Source organism: Bubalus kerabau, chromosome 1 (genome assembly GCF_029407905.1).
Source record: "Bubalus kerabau isolate K-KA32 ecotype Philippines breed swamp buffalo chromosome 1, PCC_UOA_SB_1v2, whole genome shotgun sequence".
Classification (NCBI taxonomy): domain Eukaryota; kingdom Metazoa; phylum Chordata; class Mammalia; order Artiodactyla; family Bovidae; genus Bubalus; species Bubalus kerabau.
Window position 1 is genome coordinate 74006955 of NC_073624.1, and position 20854 is coordinate 74027808.

General features: G+C 35.0%; 1 protein-coding gene across 1 annotated transcript in view; it reads left to right on the forward strand.

Annotated features, from left to right (window-relative positions):
- The window catches only part of LEMD3 (LEM domain containing 3), a 72900-nt gene extending 52885 nt beyond the window's left edge, over positions 1–20015 (forward strand). The window contains exons 5-13 of the mRNA XM_055579740.1: positions 7105–7184; positions 7269–7414; positions 8529–8630; positions 8738–8840; positions 9515–9693; positions 15415–15496; positions 17312–17417; positions 17518–17596; positions 17814–20015. Of these exons, the coding sequence (XP_055435715.1) occupies positions 7105–7184; positions 7269–7414; positions 8529–8630; positions 8738–8840; positions 9515–9693; positions 15415–15496; positions 17312–17417; positions 17518–17596; positions 17814–17977 (1041 nt within the window). The 3' untranslated portion in view covers positions 17978–20015. The remainder of the gene's footprint in view (positions 1–7104; positions 7185–7268; positions 7415–8528; positions 8631–8737; positions 8841–9514; positions 9694–15414; positions 15497–17311; positions 17418–17517; positions 17597–17813) is intronic.
- Positions 20016–20854: the final 839 nt, after the last annotated feature.

Here is a 20854-nt window from a genome sequence, read left to right on the forward strand (position 1 = left end):
TCTGTTGTCCCCTTCTCCTCCTGCCCCCAATCCCTCCCAGCATCAGAGTCTTTTCCAGTGAGTCAACTCTTCACATGAGGTGGCCAAAGTACTGGAGTTTCAGCTTTAGCATCATTCCTTCCAAAGAAATCCCAGGGCTGATCTCCTTCAGAATGGACTGGTTGGATCTCCTTGCAGTCCAAGGGACTCTCAAGAGTCTTCTCCCACACCACAGTTGAAAAGCATTAATTCTTCGGCGCTCCGAGGGGTTTAATAAGTAGGTCATCCAGCTAGTAAGTGATGGAACTGTGAATAGAATCAAAGTATCTGCTTTTTTCACTATACTATTCTGCCTCTTAGATGGAAGAGCTGGGTTTATAACTTATACCTCATATTGAGTGGTCAAGAGACTGACACTGAATAGGGTTCAGAATCTGAAGATGTGAACAAAGTATATGCATCTGCCTACATGACTTATTTTCTCTTAATGTCCTCTTATGGTTATACATACAGCAATTCGGTAGTGGAGTCATGATCTGATTGCAGGCCTCTTGGATTTTAAAGACCATATTCTTTCCATTATTCCTGGAAGTAAAAGATCAACTTTCCACTGAAACATTAAGAACTAAATCACACTCACTATTGATTTCTGTGTGTCATATTTTACGTAATTTAAAGGTAGCATCTAGTGTGTATTGTTTGGCCCCTAAATCATGTCTGACTCTTTTGAGACTCCGTGAACTATAGCCCAATAGGCTCCTCTGTCCATGGGATTTTCCAGGCAAGAATACTGGAGTGGGGTGCCATTTCCTTCTCCAGGCTATCTTTCCGATGCAGAGTGTCTCCTTCATTGCAGGCAGATTCTTTACCACTGAGCCACCAGAATATTCACTAAAGCCACATAGCTATTAGTGTCATGCAGATTATCCGTTTGTGAACTTTATCTGGTAGATTATTAATGTTGGCTTAACTTTTTCCTGTACCACTATCTTTTCTCCTCCACACGTTTTGTTGCTTTCTTTAATGAACTGAATCTTTTCCATGAAGCAGTATTATTTTTGTGCTTTGAAACTGTAATTCAAGTTCAAAGCATCTGATATGGGTTTTTAAATTACACATTTGGGCTAGTTATTTTGAAAATAAGGTAAATTTGTAATTGGGAATCAATTACAGTGTATTAAAATAGTTTTAATTTGTTAAAGATTTGGGAAAACTTCCTGTCAATTTAGAAGGATTTCTGTGATGCTGTCAGCAGTGTGTTAGCTGAGCTGTTGCCTATAAATAAATAGTAACAAGTAATTATGTTAATAATAGACCTACTTTAAAAATTAAAAACTTGGTTTCCTCCTGAGTTTTATCATCAGTTATTTGAAAATGGGTGTTTTATGATACAGGAATGCCTTACCTCAAGGATTGGCAAACTGCAGCTCATGAGCCTGGTTTTGTATGGCCTGCTGAGGTTTTACAACATTTTTAAAGGTTGCATTAAAAATATGTAAGTGACAGAGACAAGAAGTGTGTATATGTTGCAAAGCTTAAAATATTTACTGTCTGCCCTTTGCTGAAAAAATTGGCCTACCCCTTGCATTACAGCTTTCCAGGTGGCTCCAACAAGTGAATAAAGCACTTAAGACTTAAAATCAGGTAGATGCTGCAGTGTGCTGCAGTGTTAGCATGAACTGTTTAATTCGCATATGCCAGAAAAAATATTCAACTTTTACTTCTACAAAAATTCCATTTTATGATACTGCTGCTGCTGCTACTGCTAAGTCGCCTCAGTCGTGTCTGACTCTGCGACCCCATAGATGGCAGCCTACCAGGCTCCCCCGTCCCTGGGATTCTCCAGGCAAGAACACTGGAGTGGGTTGCCATTTCCTTCTCCAATGCATGAAAGTGAAAACTGACAGTGAAGTCGCTCAGTCATGTCTGACTCTTAGTGACCCCATGGACTGCAGCCTACCAGGCTCCTCCGTCCATGGGATTTTCCAGGCAAGAGTACTGGAGTGGGGTGCCATTGCCTTCTCCGTTATGATACTATAGAACTCCATGTACTATGTCGAATATTTGTGGAAGTAATGGTTTATTTAAGAACTCAAATTCGGTTAAATCTTTAATGAAAATTTTAAATAAATTATCATTTGTTTCTTAAAATGTTTATTCATAAAGGAACATTCCATGGTTCTGTTGTGTTGCAAGTAGTGGTTGGATATCGAGGAGTATTTACATAGGAAAGGAGAACAGAAAATGGAAAAATAACAACAGATACCTTTGTCTATCCTTCTGCTGTTTTATAACTAGAAGTGTTAAGCTCTTTGTTCTTCCACATATTTAACTTATTAGAGTAGCTCTCCTTGTTAATTTGAACCATTATGTTTGTTTTTAACAGTAATTAATAAGAGCAGTCAAGCTATTTATAATCTTTAGCCTCCATTTTTATATTTAAATTACACAGCAAGTAAACTTAGAAATTCATTTAATTTTGCATTACTTGAAATATGTTTAGTCTAATTTTTCACGTTCTGTATGGTAATGAAAAAATGTCATAAAATACTGCATACTGCATTGAATAGAAACTGAAAAATGTGTATGTAAATACAAGTTAAATACAATGTATGTACTTCATTGATTTTTAAAATATCCACATTTTTCAAGGATGGAATCTTGTTTGTGTCTTTGAAGGATACAGTCTTTGAAAGGAACTAAATGAGTACAAAATCCTTTTCAAAAACCGATATGTTACAAACAGGAATTAACACAGGTCTTCAGCTCTGTGTCAGTTCAGTTCAATCACTCAGTCGTGTCCAACTCTTTGTTACCCCATGGACTGCAGCACACCAGGCCTCCCTATCCCATCACCAACTCCCGGAGTTTACTTAAACTCATGTCCATTGAGTCAGTGATGCCATCCAACCATCTCATCCTCTATCGTCCCTTGCTCCTCCTGCCTTCAATCTTTCCCAGCATCAGAATCTTTTCAAATGAGTCAGTTTTTCGCATCATGTGGCCAAAGTATTGGAGTTTCAGCATCATTCCTTCCAATGAATTTTCAAGACTGATCCTTTAGGATGGACTGCTTGGATCTCCTTGCAGTCCAAGGGACACTCAAGAGTCTTTTCCAACACTACAGTTCAAAAGCATCAATTCTTCTCACCTTTCCTTATAGTCCAACTCTCACATCCATACATAACTACTGGAAAAACCATAACCTTGACTAGAATGGCTTTTGTTGGCAAAGTAATATCTCTGCTTTTTAATACGCTGTCTAGGTTGGTCATAACTTTTCTTCCAAGGAGCAAGCATCTTTTAATTTCATGGCTGTAGTCACCATCTTCAATGATTTTGGAGCCCAAAAAACAAACTCTGGCATTGTTTCCATTGTTTCCCCATCTATTTACCATGAAGTGATGGGACCAGATGCCGTGATCTAGTTTTCTGAATGTTGAGTTTTATGCAAACTTTTTCACTCTTCTCTTTCACTTTCGTCAAGAGGCTCTTTAGTTCTTCTTCACTTTTTGCCATAAGGGTGGTGTCATTTGCATATCTGAGGTTATTGATATTTCTCCTGGCAATCTTGATTCCAGCTTGTTCTTCATCCAGTCCGTTTCTCATGATGTACTCTGCATATAAGTAAAGTAATAAGGGTGACAATGTACAGCCTTGACATACTCCTTTCCCGATTTGGAACTGGTTTATTGTTCCATGCCCAGTTCTAACTGTTGCTTCTTGACCTGCATACAGATTTCTCAGGAGGCAGGCAGGTCAGGTGGTCTGGTATTCCCATCTCTTGAAGAATTTTCCACAGTTTGTTGTGAACCACACAGTCAAAGGCTTTGGCATAGTCAGTAAAGCAGTAGATGTTTTTCTGGAGCTCTCTTGCTTTTTCGATGATCCAGTGGATGTTGGCAATTTGATCTCTGGTTCCTCTGCCTTTTCTGAATACGGCTTGAAGATCTGGAAATTCACAGTTCACATGCTGTTGAAGCCTGGCTTGAAGATTTTTGAGCATTACTTTGCTAGAGTGTGAGATGAGTGCAGTTGTGTGGTAGATTGAGCATTCTTTGGCATTGCCTTTCTTTGGGATTGGGATGAAATCCTTTTCCAGTCCTGTGGCCACTGCTGAGTTTTCCAAATTTGCTGGCATATTGAATGAAGCACTTTTACAGCATCATCTTTTAGGATTTGAAGTAGCTCAAGTGGAATTCCATCACCTCCACTAGCTTTGTTTGTAGGGATGCTTCCTAAAGCCCACTTGACTTTGCATTCCAGGATGTCTGGCTGTAGGTGAGTGATCACACCATCGTGATTATCTGGGTCGTGAAGATCTTTTTTGTACAGTTCTTCTGTGTATTTTTGCCACCTCTTCTTAGTATCTTCTGCTTCTGTTAGTTTCATACCATTTCTCTCCTTTATTGTGCCCATCTTTGCGTGAAATGTTCCCTTGGTATCTCTAATTTTCTTGACAAGATCTCTAGTCTTTCCCATGTTAATATTGTTGTATGGAGTTTTCAAAATCTTGTATTGCTTGTGCTTTATCTAATCCTCATCAGTGTAATATAACCAGAAATATGTTCTCTTGATGTTTCTTTATCAAAGCTTTAATCTTCTCTAATTTAGAGTAAGTGAATATGAGTTCTGTTTGATTTTTTAGTTATATGCAAAGTGATTTCTGGTGTCTACTTACAAAAATTAAAACAGTAATTATTGGGAGGAAGGTTCAAAAGGGAGGGATATGTATACCTGTGGCTGGTTCATATCAAGGTTGACAGAAAACAACAAAATTCTGTAAAGCAATTATCCTTCAATAAAAAAATAAATTAAAAAAAAAGGCAGAAATTGCCTGAACTTATCTTTTATAATTGAATAACTTTTTGAAGCAATACTAAACAAAATTTACTTTTTCTTATTTTCTAGTTCTTATTCACATGAATGTATATCTTTCATAGTTAGTAATAGTTGAATGCTGTATTTTACTTTTTAAAGTATATAGCTATTTAGCTCTAGTCATGATTATTTCTAATTTAATAATATCCAACAGAAGTGATCTCATATATAAATCATCTTTTAATCATTAAATGCTAACATTGACTACAGATTTTTTGGTATTTATAAATAATACTGAAATTATCACACTTTTAAAAAAAAATAGCCTATAGGTTATCGTTAGCATCTGAAAACCCTGGCAGTAGTTACACATAAGTAATGATGCCTAGCAAGATTAGTTTTGCTTCATAAAATTCTTTATTATACTTTCAAATTTGATATATTAAAATAACATTAGAAAGTAAACTGATCAAATGAGAACATTGTAATTTCCAATGCTGTTGAAGAATCTGTTGTTAAAATGCAGTAGCTATTACATATAAATATTTTTAAAGAATTTTATAAAGTGACTTCTTGTTTCTATTTCTACTTTTAGAAATTCATTTTTTTGCACTTCCAAAAGTATATAAAGACATACTTTTGAATAGAATACAAGTTCCCATGAGCATGGAGAATTTTGGCTTTTTGCTTAGTGCTCCATTTCTAGGTCCTAGAACAGTACCTGGCACATAGTGGGCCGTCAATAAATATTTTGAATGAAAGAATTTTTAAGGATGTTTATTACAGTATTATTTGTTATACTCAAATAATTGAAACTATTTCATGTTCATTAGTGAGAGGGTGATGGTGTAAAATAACCACACAATGGAATACTGTTGTACTGGAAAAAATTGGAGTTGTCTCATGAATATTTATACTGATATACATTGACAACACCAGTTCATTCTGTGAAAAAAGCAAGTAGAAAAACAGTTTGTATAATACAACACCATTTTGGTTTTTAATATTTTGATTTAAAAAAATACATAATCCACTTATGCATAGCACTTCTTAAACTTTGAGGTTTCAGGATCCTTTTGTAGTCCTAAAATTACTGATGATCCTAAATGGCATTTGTTTGTAGAATATATATGTATGTATTTATTTATTTAGATATGTATTTGCCATATTAGAAATTAAAGCAACATTTTAAAGTTTACTTATTCATTTAAAATAAGAATAATGACTTTATTACATGTTAGCATAAATAGTGTGTTTTATGAAAAATACTAGTTTCCAAAGTAAAAACATTTAGTGAGAAGTGGTGTCGGTTTACATTTTTGCAAATCTCTTAAATGTCCAGGTTAATAAAAGACAACTGAATTCTCATATCTGCTTCAGTGTTCAATCCATTGTGATGGTGTTTTGGTTGAAGTACATCACAAAAATCTAGCCTCACACAGATAGGTAGTCAAAACAGGGAAAAGTATTTTAATTCTCAAGTCAGATAGATACTCTTCTTTGATACAGCATCAAAACTCTACAAGTAATAGTTTCTTAAAGATTAGTGTAGTATAGAATTTAAAGCCATGACTGTGAACTTTTCATACTAAGGCCTTTTCGTCTGTTTTGCAGTTAGAATGGATTTTTTACCTATGCAATATTTTATAGCTTATGATTGGTCATTTGGAAAATATTGGGTCACTAGTTATTCGGATCTTCCAAATGTTGACACATTTTAATATGCTATACTCTAAAGTCACATTTGTGAATATCACAGCACAGTCTCATTTCAAAAGTTTTTTAAGCACTGAAATTGTTAAGCTCATAATAATGGATGTAAGTTTTAAAAATTCTGCTTTTCACTTCATTTGAAAGCTTTAATTTTATTGTGAATAACACAATCAGTTGTTTCTCTGAAACTGATGGGCATATTCATTCACTTGTTGAGAAAATGGCTGTGAAACCCAAGTCTAAGTAATTTGTCATTTTGTTCATCTACAAATAGCATTCCATTAAAAAGAAAAAGTGACTAATTCACTCTTATCATGATGGTACTTGAAAAGCAAATTTTAAAAACAATCTAGATTTATTTTTTAAATAAAAAATGAAAAAGCATAGCAAAATGTTAACAGTGGTTATCTTAGGGTGGTGGGGAAATGGTGACTTTTTTCTTTTATTTCTTTTCATTTTTCTGTATTGAATAATACATTTTTATTATCTAGTTTAAAGTGTTATATAAGGTATGTTATTTATAGGACAGCTTACACATAAAATCAAGTGAATGTGAATTATTAAGGTTATTTTCCTTATTTTTCTTATTAGGATTTAGGTCCTGAATATGAAGATATATTTAACGTCTCATTACAGTGGATTTTTGAAAATGGAAAAGATGTTGGAATAAGGTAAAGGATTTGGTTTCTACTTTGTCTATTTTGTAGTCTAAGCAGTGATTTTGACTGAATTCTCCCTTGATTATTTTTGCATAGGTGTGTTGGTTATGGCCCTGAGGAAGAATTGACAGATATAGTTGATGTTCAGTTTTTACAATCCACAAGACCACAGATGTCCTTCTGGTGTCGTTTTCGACGTGCTTTTGTTACTGTCACCCACAGGTTATTGTTGTTATGCTTAGGTAAGTTGTGAGAATGAGAAAGATACATTGTAGTCTAGATTTTTGCATGTGTATTTCATCAAATGCCAGGGTTGAGAATATACTTCTGTAATAGTTGTCATTATAAAGCACATCCAGAAGTCTTCACTAAGATATAGTAATATTGAGGGTTTTTATAATGTCAGTTGGCTTCCCCGGTGGCTCTGATGGTAAAGAATCTGCTTGCAGTGCAGGAGACCCAGGTTTGATCCCTGGGTGAAAAAATCCCCTGGAAAAGGGGATGGCAACCCACTGCAGTATTCTTGTCTGGGAAATCCCATGGACAGAGGAGCCTGGTGGCTATAATCCATTGGGTTGCAAGTTGTACACAACTGAAGGGACTAACACATAACACAATGTCAGTATCAATCTAAGAGCTTAGGAAACAGTGCTATGAGAAGTAGGAATCAGACTTTGTCATATGAATGTTACAGAAAAAGCAAATACAGTACATAGGTAGAAATCCACTTTAGGAAATAGAGCAGGAAGATACAAAAATTAGCTTATTTTTTAAATACTGGGTTAGGAATTAACTTTTTAAAAATTATTTTTAATTTTAAAAATATTATTTATCCAAATTAAAATTTTCATTCAGGCCTCCTAATTTTATGTGACTATTAGAAATTTCTTCTCTTTTCTACCCAAGTCCTTTAAAAATAATTTAGTTTGCTTAAAATTAAATGTTTACAGTCTCATAAGACTCACTTTACTAGTAGCTTAATGCTGCAAAGAAAAAGGTTTGTGAAGCATGTTACTTTGTACTCAGAAAAAAAAAATGGAATTTAAATGTTCAGTTGTCAACCCAAAGAAGAAATTCTTTTCTGGAAAGATTAAGTGACACACTGGGAAATGTTTAATATTAAATTTTTATATTTAATTTTATTATATAGCTAAATCAAACCACTGTCTTGAAGACTTATTCCACTATCCCATTATGGCAGTTAAAATAATCACCTGTAGAAACTGTCAAAATGGCTTTTTTTCCTTCTACTTTGTTATACCAGATTTAACAACTGACGGTTGTTTCAGGTTGCAACAAATATTACTGAATGCCACTGACCACAATTTTAAAACACAATATATGTAAATATTACAGGTGTAGTGATGGTTTGTGTCGTTCTGCGTTACATGAAATATCGCTGGACAAAAGAAGAAGAGGAAACAAGGCAGATGTATGATATGGTGGTAAAGATTATAGGTACAGTATTTGTAAAAATCTGAACTATTCTAGAATACTCATCATGTGATAAATTACATGGTGTCCAATAGTTGTTTTCTTTATAACTTTTTTTGATTTACTTTCAGATGTTTTACGAAGTCATAATGAAGCTTGCCAGGAAAATAAAGATTTACAGCCTTACATGCCTATTCCCCATGTGCGAGATTCTTTAATACAGCCTCATGACAGGTGTGTTCAAAGCCTTATGAGCTGAAGTAAATCAGAATGTTACCTTCTGCAGTCATGAAAATCGCATTGAGAGTTATGACCCTTCTCAACAATAGCTGTTTTACTATACAGGTGTCTTTTTGTACTTTAAACTCTTCTAAGCTTTCATCTATTATCGGCCTGATTTTAAGTGGCATAAGAGACAACTGGATTTCTAAGCATACTTTTCTTACTTTTTAAAAGTCTCTACCTTATTTCCTTCAATTATATCCTGATAAATAAACAGAGACAGACAGTAGCCAGTGATGTTTTACTAATGTTTTAAAATACTTTATTTTGTTGTTAATGAAGCTTTTTAAATAAAAGAATTCAACAACAACTTCTTGAAAATAAAAGATGATGTCACATCCTAAAGCAGTGTTCTTACCCTGTGTAAGATGTGTAGCAACATATCAGAATCATCAGTAGAGCTTTTGAGAGGGGAAAATACCAATTCATTGTTCCACCTCTGGACATCCAAATATGATAAATTTGATGGGAATTTCAGGCACCTTAATCTTTTTGGGAAAAACTGCATAAGCATTGATAAGAACAGCCCTAATTAAGAATAACAACTACTACCTTCAGTTACTAATATTTGAAAAAGATGACAAACAAAGATGATAGTAAATTTGTCATTTTCCTTCAAATGATAGGAAGAAAATGAAGAAAGTCTGGGATAGAGCTGTTGACTTCCTTGCTGCTAATGAGTCTAGAGTTCGCACAGAAACACGAAGAATAGGTGGTGCAGACTTTTTAGTTTGGCGGTGGATCCAGCCTTCTGCCTCCTGTGACAAAATATTAGTAATACCTTCTAAAGTGTGGCAAGGTCAAGGTATGTATGCTTAAACAACAAAAAAACATAGATAATTTTTTCAAATATAAAATTCTTATGTGTTTAAAATAGTACAACTGAAAGATATATGATGGCAAAGCTCCCTTCCAGCCCCATCCCATAGAAGGAGTCAGTGTTAGCTTCTTACTGTCCTCCCACTTTTCTGTGTGCTAATACAAGTAACGTGGTTTGTCTTCACAGTGATATAGTACTAGATACATTACTTTGATTTTTTTCTCTTTCACTTACTAAAAGCAACCTAGTATTAAAGATCTAACTGCATTCTTTTCCCCTAATATTTTTTGTGCAGATAATTTGTAATATATAATTTATATATTTCTTATTTATATATACATATTTATATATGCACAAGTATATATTTATTTTATATTTAAAACATATGTAAGTGATATCATAACTTTTTAACTTCTCTTTTTTTCTATTTTTGCTTGCCTTTTTCATTAAGAGTCTTTCACCAATGAGATACTTGCATATCTCATGCCAAGTCACTTTTGTGGGTGTCTTTCCATATTTTTCTTAATGTTTGTATAGTTGCAAAAACAGATAAAGTTTATAGGAGGATTTGGTGTTTGGTTGCCTTATGTACCCAAACCTCTACAAGTAATAACTGTTAGCACATTTGAATTTTTTGTGTATTAATGATTAATTGCAAAAAGAAATCTCATGGCTAGTTTAATTTGTATTTCAGAACTAGTAGTGAGTTGAGTTTCTTTTAATCTTGTTGGATAGAAAGCATATTTATCAATGCTTGCTATATTTAGACTATATGGGAAAGGTAAGTTAATTGTTTTGAAATTGAAATAAAATCCAATCTCTCCCTTTTTTCTCTAATTGAGTTTCACTTTCAAAGACCGTGAATAATAGGTTCCGTAATCGTGGCATAAAAATGAAGCTTTGTTGCCAAGATGACACTAAACCATTAACTATTTGTTTTAAAGGGTGCATGCTGGGGAGTTCCCTGGTTAGCATTTCAGGCTTTCACTGCCATGGTCCAGGATCAGTCCCTGGTCAGTGAAGTGAGATATCCCAGAACCGAGTGTTGTGGCTAAATAACAAAATGGTGCGTGTCTGAAGAGTTAGTATAATAGTTACAGTAGTCTTTTGAGTTCACTACCCCTGCAGGCTATTGTCATGTAATGGTACTTTCCCCAAGTAACTGTTAAATAATCAACCGTACTGAATTTTTAGTTCAGTTTCTAAATAGTACTTAAATAAGAAATTGATGATAATATTAGTATGTCTAAAGGTATTTTAAAGCACCAGTTAAAAATTAAACACTATCTGCTGGGAAGCACAAGAATTATCTATGCTTCTGACAAATGTCATGTTTGGAATAAATAGCATTCATTTAAAGGACCCAAAGGTAGCTCCTGAGGTATTTAAAATGTATCTTTCAGTAGCTACTGTATCTTTACATAGCCATGGGAATTAGAGTTTAGTTAGATCAATCAGTTTGATCTTTTGAACTACTTTCTGACTAGAATTGGCCAGGGATAGTTTCTTCCAGGTCTTTTATTTTCTGGAGTCTTGGGTGTAGGCTAAAATAAGGTGATATGAATGTTTCTGTTTTTTCTGGTTGAACCCCTGCTAACCTAGGTCATTATTAGAATTTCAAGGAAGTCAGGCTGTCTACAGCTAAAAGGTCATCTAAGAACAGAATCTATATACAGCTAGAGAAGTTCGGAAGGTACTAGAGGTTCACAGACCTTCTTGATGTGAGATTTGGCAAAGATTTTTCATATCTAGTGACTATACCTCTATCCCATGTCAAACACTGTTTGAATATTCATACTCCAGATGTTTCTTATTACTGACACTTCTGAAAACTTTAATTGATACACTCTGGTTTTGGTCTTGAACTCATCCTTTCAGCCTTCCTGCTTCATGTATTTGGGGACTCCAGAATCTCTGATTCTTCAGTGCAGATTCTTTCTCCAGTTCTTTAGCCTTTCTCCTATCTTTACTGCTTTTCCTGTCCATCTTAGTTTCCTTGGTCCATCTTTTCAGTCACTCGCTTGATAGTACCCTTATGTCATCACCTGTCCTTAATCTTACCCTGGTAAATTCCAACCAAGGATGGAACTGTTTATCTCTGCTTGTCTGTATGCTAATGACTGAGCAGAGCAAGGAAAGTCATAACCACTTGGCAGACTGGCACCTTTATAAATAATTAACCGCAAGTAGGTTGTTAGTACTACTTGCCTTTCTTGTTCTTACCATTTTTTGCTAGTCACTTCAGTTTCCTATTCTACTCAATAGCAGTTTTAGATCTCATCCCCTCTTTTCAAACCTTTGCTCTTCTCTCTTCTGATTCTCAGTTGATGACTCAAATAGAAGCAGTTGGATTGTATCTGCCTCAAATTTCCACCACCAAATCCATAGAATTACCAGAATCTGTCCTATCCTGGTAGCTCAGATGGCAAAGAATCTGTCTGTACTGTGGGAGACCTGGGTTTGATCCTTGGGTTGGGAAGATTGCCTGGAGAAGGAATTGGCAGCCCACTCTAGTATTCTTTCCTGGAGAATTCCACGGACAAAGGATCCTGGCAGGCTGTAGAGTCCATGGTGTTGCAAAGAGTCAGACATGACTGAGCAACTAACACACAGACATGCTCATCCTCACCTCCTGTTGCAGTCAAGGAGCTGTCTCACTTAACAGGGACCCAGCCCTTCTCTTTAGAGGATCCCTCTGGATCTCATTCCCTCTAGTCTTCTCACATATCTTCCCTTACTGTGTTTTAAATTCCTGCCTCTCCTGGATCTTTTCATTAGCACTGAAACATATTGTAGTCTCATCTTTAAAACACATTGTTGCACTATACATTGTCCTGTAGCCGTCACCCTGTGTCTCTACCTGCATATAGCCAAACAGCATTAAACAGTTTACTCACTGTCTTTACTTTTTCACCTCCCATTTATTCTTTGCTGCTAAGTTGCTTCGGTCGTGTCCAACTCTGTGTGACCCCATAGACGGCAGCCCACCAGGCTCCCCCATCCCTGGGATTCTCCAGGCAAGAACACTGGAGTGGGTTGCCATTTCCTTCTCCAGTGCAATGGGAGAAGATAATAGCAAATGAAGCAACTGACAAACAACTAATCTCGAGAATATACAAGCAACTCCTACAGCTCAACTCCAGAAAAATAAATGACCCAATCAAAAAATGGGCCAAAGAACTAAATAGACATTTCTCCAAAGAAGACATCCAGATGGCTAACAAACACATGAAAAGATGCTCAACATCACTCATTATCAGAGAAATGCAAATCAAAACCACTATGAGGTACCATTTCACACCAGTCAGAATGGCTGCGATCCAAAAGTCTACAAGCAATAAATGCTGGAGAGGGTGTGGAGAAAAGGGAACCCTCTTACACTGTTGGTGGGAATGCAAACTAGTACAGCCACTATGGAGAACAGTGTGGAGATTCCTTAAAAAACTGGAAATAGACATGCCTTATGATCCAGCAATCCCACTGCTGGGCATACACACTGAGAAAACCAGAAGGGAAAGAGACACGAGTACCCCAATGTTCATCTCAGCACTGTTTATAATAGCCAGGACATGGAAGCAACCTAGATGTCCATCAGCAGATGAATGGATAAGAAAGCAGTGGTACATATACACAATGGAGTATTATTCAGCCATTAAAAAGAATACATTTGAATCAGTTCTAATGAGGTGGATGAAACTGGAGCCTATTATACAGAGTGAAGTAAGCCAGAAAGAAAAACACCAATACAGTATACTAACACATATATATGGAATTTAGAAAGATGGTAACAATAACCCTGTGTACGAGACAGCAAAAGAGACACTGATGTATAGAACAGTCTTATGGACTCTGTGGGAGAGGGAGAGGGTGGGAAGATTTGGGAGAATGGCATTGAAACATGTAAAATATCATGTATGAAATGAGTTGCCAGTCCAGGTTCGATGCACGATACTGGATGCTTGGGGCTGGTGCACTGGGACGACCCAGAGGGATGGAATGGGGAGGGGGGAGGGAGGAGGGTTCGGGATGGGGAACACATGTATACAATAAAAATTTCTTTTTAATTTAAAAAAAAAAAAAAAAAAAGTGAGAAGTGAAAGTGAAGTCGCTCAGTCGTGTCCAACTGTTAGCAACCCCATGGACTGCGGCCCACCAGGGTCCCCTGTCCATGGGATTTTCCAGGCAAGAGTACTGGAGTGGGGTGCCATTGCCTTCTCCCCATTTATTCTTTAGCTGACTTCAATCTGTTACCCATCCCCATCATTTCAAGGAAATAGCTCTCAGACTTCGATGTTGCTAATTTCAATGGACATTTTTCTTTCTTGTCCTTATTTTACTTAGCAGTATTCACAATTGAACCTGCCTTGGTACTTTCTTGTTTTGTGGTTGCCACTTTCTTCTGGTTTTCATCCTACTTCTTAGCATTTCTTAATTCTTTTTTTCCAAATTTTCCTGGACCTCTAAGTATTGAAGTCTTTCCAGGCCATCTTTTATCTTCTCCTGGTCTTCTCAAATGATCCTATGCTGCAACTTCATTTGCTATATATATGTTGATAACTTTCAATTTTATATCATGCACTAAGTCTTCTGTTTTGACTTTCAGATTTTTATACACAGCTGTGTACTTGTCTTCTGTACTAAGAAGCGCCAGACTTTCAACACATGCACTAACATAATGTCATCTCTCTCCAAACTGACCTCTCCTCCAGTGTCCTGTTTAATTAATGATACTGTCCCCTCTTCAGTCGGTTCTGTCAAAAACCTGGGAGTCATCCTTAATCTCTCCCTGAGTCCCTACATGTGCGGTCATTAAACAAGTCATGTCAAATCTGTTCCATAATAGATTTGACTGATTCTGTCCACTTATTTCCATCTTCATCATTGACCTGTCTTATCCACATTGCCATCATCTCCCTCTTGGACAACGTAATAACCTCTGACTGGTCTCCTTGCATTCAGTTTTTACCTCCATCTATTTTCCACATAACAGTCTATTTAAAAATTTTAAGAGATCCCATCTTACTATCCCTGTCCTTAAAACATTTGAGTGGATTCCCATTGCTCTTATGGTAATGTCCAAGTACTTTAATGTGGCTTACATAGTCCTCCATAATCCAGCATCTTTCTCAGGTTTATCTTTCTGTTGTTCCATCTCTAGTCACAGTGGCTGTCTTTTAGCTATTTGAATATATCAAGTTCCTTCTTGCCTTGGGCTTTGTATAAGCTGTCACCTTTGCTTTAGATGTCCTTTACACCTCTCTTTATTCTGCCTCTGTTTGTTTATTGTTTAGGTTTCAGCATAAATTTTTTCTTTTTTAATTGAAAGATAATTGCTTTATAGAATTTTGTGGTTTTCTGTCATACATCAACAAGTATCAACCATAGGTACACCCTCCTCAGTGTTATCTGATATTCACAGATGGGCTTAAGTACATTGACAGCTTTCTATACCCTTCTTTCTTAGAATTTGCCACAGTTATAATTTCTTTGTTGATACTGTTTTTCATCTGTCTCCCCCACTGTAAAGTGTGAGATCAGTGACTCTGTGTCTGTCTTGTGACTGTGTGTGTCTTATTCACCTTGATCCAGGGATCTAGCTCATAGTAAAAGCATGCAATGAATATTTTTTGAATGAACTCAGTGACTGAATACCTTTCAATAAAATGGAACACTGGAAAATAGTAAAACTAATTTGTTTTTTTACAGCATTTCACTTAGATAGAAGAAATTCACCACCAAATAGTTTGACACCATGTCTGAAGATTCGAAATATGTTTGATCCAGTTATGTAAGTATTATGACAAAAGGTACATGCAATTTTTTAATATTTGGATGAAAAATACATGATAGTCTTACAATGCTGTGTCTATAATTGAAAAATCTCCTTTACTTCTGAATCTTAACTACCAAAATGTTACGGTTTTCCCAATTCTTCTTTTTAAATTTGAAACAAAGTTTTCCCAAAAGACACAGGTGTATAATGATTTGAAAAACTTTTTAAAATCTTTGTATTTACTGTGAATCCCTGTAGAAGACAGATGCTTGAATCAGATTAATGACAGATATGATGATAATCAACAGTATCCTTTATTAAATGTATGTCATGTTTGCCACCACTCTTTGCCTCTGTAGGCAATATAAATAAAAATACCTGCTGTCTTAAAATTTCCAAACCCTTATAAAAAATTTTCTACGAAAGGTACATACCCTCCTTTCTATAAGATTTGTCTACCTGTCATTGCAATATTTGAGGAACTTTTATGTCCATTTACCATTTGAGAAACTTTTCTATATAATTACAGTGACACGTGCATTCCAGAATATAGTATAGTCAGAAGTTATTTCTTTAAAATCCATAATATTTTGCAAATAAGCTGTAATAATCTTTAGAATTTGCTTCCTAGAGGTGACTGCTTATCTGTCCAATAATAGGACAAATCAATTCTATTTTTTTTTTAAAAAGCTGATGGTGGAAATTGTATTATATATAAAATATGCATAATTCCCATCTGATAACTCATTTATTTCAAGAAATAGTTGATATGGTAGATTAAGTAATGGTGAAATTGTTAATGTGACAAAGGACTGTCAGCATACACACACACAACACACACCCCCTTCATTTTGCAGAGGTAGAAACAACAGTGTGGTGATCCCTCTACTGGGAGTCTCACCCTATACCTTAGAGATTAGGAAGTCTATGCCAGCCCAGTATTTTATTACCTGAGATGAAGATTTATGATTTGAAGTGGAATGGCCTTTTCCTCTGCCCCACCGTCTGTATCTCACAAGGAAGACAAATGTGTGTTACTATAAACAGAACCTCTTTCATAATAGTAAAGTGACTTATTTTTGCAACATGTTTGTCATGTATAAAGTTTCTAATATTTTGGAAAAAAACAGCTCAGAATATAATATTTACTAAGAATTTTCCTTAAGTTAGGAATTTGAAAATGTCATTAAAAAATAATACTTTTATAAGTTTACCACAACTCATTGAAGTGTTTGTTAACACTTGTTTAGATAGAAAAGAGAAATGACTGTAAGTGCAAAGGATTTTAAACATAAAATTGAAAACATATTTATCTTGCTATGGTAGGCTGATCCTTCTTGCTGTGGTAGGCTGATCCTTCTTGCTATGGTAGGCTGATCCTTCAGTGCCTCAGCTTGTACAGGCTTACACTGGAAAGTGAGAACATAGCTGGGATTTCTGAATGCCAACATTTTTTAAATCTACCTACTGCTAGTAACAAGCATTTATATACTATTAGTTTTTTACAATATATGGTTTTTAAGCTGTCCTGATTCTAGTTAGGTATATGGTGATGCTAGTGGTAAAGAACCCACCTGCCAATGCAGGAGACATAAGAGACGCAGGTTCAGTCCCTGGGTCAGAAAGATCCCTTGGAGGAGGGCATGGCAACCCACTCCAGTATTCTTGCCTGGAGAATCCCATGGACAGAGGAGCCTGCCAGGCTACGGTCCATGGGGTTGCAGAGTCAGACACAACTGAAGCAACTTAGCATGCACTCGTTGAAGAGACAGAAAACTTCTTTCTGAGTAAGAATATGGCTGTTGATTTTTGTTTTCATTAATTTTTTAGGGAAATAGGGGATCAGTGGCATTTGGCAATTCAAGAAGCAATTTTAGAAAAATGCAGTGATAATGATGGCATTGTTCACATTGCAGTAGACAAGAACTCTCGTGAGGTAAAGTAACTTTCACTATTGAATTCTACATTTTGAATTGTTGCTATTAAACTAAGACTATTTCTTTCTTCCTTTTTGTTTTCTTTTTAAAATATTACAGGGTTGTGTATATGTTAAATGTCTGTCTCCAGAATATGCTGGGAAAGCTTTTAAGGCATTGCATGGCTCTTGGTTTGATGGTAAGAAATTTGAATACTACAAACATTTTGAAAAGATAAATTATGGCTTACTGTTAAATTCCACCAGATTTTAAAATAAAGAATCTTAGGTTATCATTTGTAGAGTAATAATTTTAATTATTTTATTTGTCTTCATTTATCTTTTACCACAGTTTGTTTTCTATTAATATTAAGCACATTCATACAGATCTAAAATATTATTTTTATCTTACAACAGGGAAATTGGTTACAGTAAAATATTTACGACTAGATAGATATCACCATCGCTTTCCCCAGGCTCTTACTTGCAACACTCCCTTGAAGCCATCAAATAAACATATGAACTCTATGTCTCATCTTCGTCTTCGGACTGGCCTAGCCAATTCTCAAGGAGGTTCCTGAAAAGACTTTCTTCCACTCCTAAGACTGTTCTTTACAGTAGGAAAATTCCTGTTTGGCTTCCTGTCTCCCTTTTTCAATGCTTTTTGTATGTAATATTTTTATTGAATACAGCTCTGTTTGAACGTTCCAGAAATCTTAAGGTTCCAAAGGGACGTGGCAGTGAGGCAGCAGTGCTGGGTAGATAGAGTAATTGTTTGGTTCAGTGTTTGGAGTTCAGTTAAGCCAATGCACTTAAAAGTTTTGCATGAGGAACATTGACCTTATTAAGCATTTTCAAATGTGATGGTTGTATTTTTGCACCAAGAAGTGTTTGAATAACCACACAAAAGCATGGGGAAAAGGCTTCTTGTTTTTTCCATAATTTCCTGTAAACTGATATTGTGAATTTTTTTATACAGTCACCTAAATAGTTCCTTACAGGCTAATGTGGTAAAACTATTAATTTCCCAATTTAACCTTAGGTTTCTATTGCTTGTAAGAGATTCATTTGCTACAGCTGGAATATGGGAAAATCAATTTGGGTTTAGTGGTTACATAAAAGTGTAAGTGGATGTACATGTACTTAAACTGGCTTTTGTATATATGTATAAATGCTGGTGACGGCCAAAGTAGTCTGTTTTGTGAGGATGTCTGCATTAAAGCAGTAAAATAAGCTTCCTATTTTATTCATAATCTAATGTGTGTATATATATGTATGTGTATATATGTGTGTATGTATATATATATGTGTGTATGTGTATATGTGTATATATACACACACATATATACATATGGCTGTACTATCATACAGATCAAACAGCCAAACACCTGGAAGTATTAGATACAAGTTTAAAATAACTTTTATAGGTTTTATATAAAAATGTCTGAGTATGATTTTGTGTGAAAGTTCCAATATCAGTTGTAATAGATTCAAATTTATGTGAGCAATAAAAAAGCAATTGGCAGATATTGGGAAACTATTTTGTGAAAAGCTGTATTTATTATAAATACTAGGGCTATGACATAGTACCACTGGGATTAAGTCATTTTCCCAATCTATTTATAATTTAATGAAATGTTAGCTTCCCTGTTATATGTCAAGTTTAAAACAGGGCACATTGTCGCAGCAAAATGTGTATTTGAAAAATTCCGTTTGCAATTTTGGGTTATGAAAGGTCGCAGTATATTAAATGCACGAGTGATGGTCACTTTGTGCCTGGGTATTTACTTTGTTTCAGTAAAGTTACTTTATTATGGTTTATGATTTCAGATTAAAATAGTTATGGAGCAAAGTTTACTTGTAGCAATTGGCTTTTTAAAAATAACCTGTTGATATATCATTGTCAGTCCAAATGAATATGTGAAAAAGCTGAAATTGTACCAATTTTGATTTTGTTTAAAGCTCAGTTTCCTTTTATTTAAAATTGTATATGTGTTAGGTTTGCAGCATGAACTTGCACAGTTAATGCACGTTTCCTGGTTAAGTAAACATGATGCACACTGTTCTGTAACAGAAAACCTTATTGTGCCTTACCTATGTGCTTTTGTGGGCACCATGTTTATGAAGAATAAAAAATGATTTGTTATCTGAAGAGAATAAATTTTAAATTCTCAGTTTATGTCTCAGATGCTAACGTGTGAAAATATAAATATATATATATAATATATATAATAACCAATCTTTCTGTATTTTATGTGCATCACAGTGATTTATCTGAGCTTAGTGACCCCATCTTGTGACCTGTTACAAGAGTGAATGTAAAAAAATAGTTGTGGCATTTTAAGAGGTCGCCTTTCGATGCATATGCATCTTTTTCTTGCTTCTAAAACATATTCCATGTAAGCATTGTACTTATTATTGTAATATATACTATTATGCAGCTTATTTTACCTGAAACTGTTAAGCCGACCAAGATCCCTCCCTGCAAGACAGATGGGAATGTGTATAATAACTAGATATTTGAGAAGTTCTGAAGTTTGATGTAATCTGTTACTTGTCCTGTTTAAAAAAAGGAAAAAAATTCTTAATTAAAAATTTATTAGGTTTTTTTTTAATGTGTCTTGGCTTTTAAAAAAATTTTTTTAAGTGCTCTGTGTGTTTATTATATTTTTTTAACCAGTGAAAGTAGATCCCTTTATTTTTAATCTTTTTGGGTATTTGTAAATATACATATGCTATAAAAGTGGATGAAAGTTAATTTTAACTTTCATCCATAAAGTTAATTTTCTTTATGAAAATGTCTTTGTCTAACTTTCAAGTGTTTGGCTCAAAGTGGGGCAAGAATATAGATCAGATAGCACTGCTTAGTTTAGCTAAACATTTTTTCATAGCAAGACTTGCTCAAAAAAGGAAGCCATTCTTTCACACATTCTGGCTCAAACGCCTTATCATAAATAAACAGTCTGTGGTCTTGCTACTTTGAGTAGCGTTGGTTTAGATTTTTAGATGGTTTAATCAAGTAAAAAGAAGACTTAGTTGGTAGAATTTTATTGATTGCTAACAAATGTCAGGCACTGTTATTTGTTAGGAGTACAAAGATGAAAAAGACATGACACAATCTTCAAGATGGTCATGATCTAGAGGAAGAACATAGACAGCTTACTTAAAAGGTACTGTTGAAAATATAATGAGTGAAGAAAGCAGAATAAATTCTGGGAGTATAGAGAGGTATAGATACCTTATGTATCTTAGTAGTTGGAAAAGATACCAGAACAGATAAAGTGTTAATAACATTAGACACTTTTGAATTAGTATAGATACAGTGATACATCTCTTTTCCCCTGAGCTCTCAGGGAAGCTTCTATTCTTGTGATGAGCTCATAAAAATTAATGTGTGGAACCTGAGTTACTACAAAATCCATTTTCATGCTCACTGGTGTGCAGATTCTTGAATATCC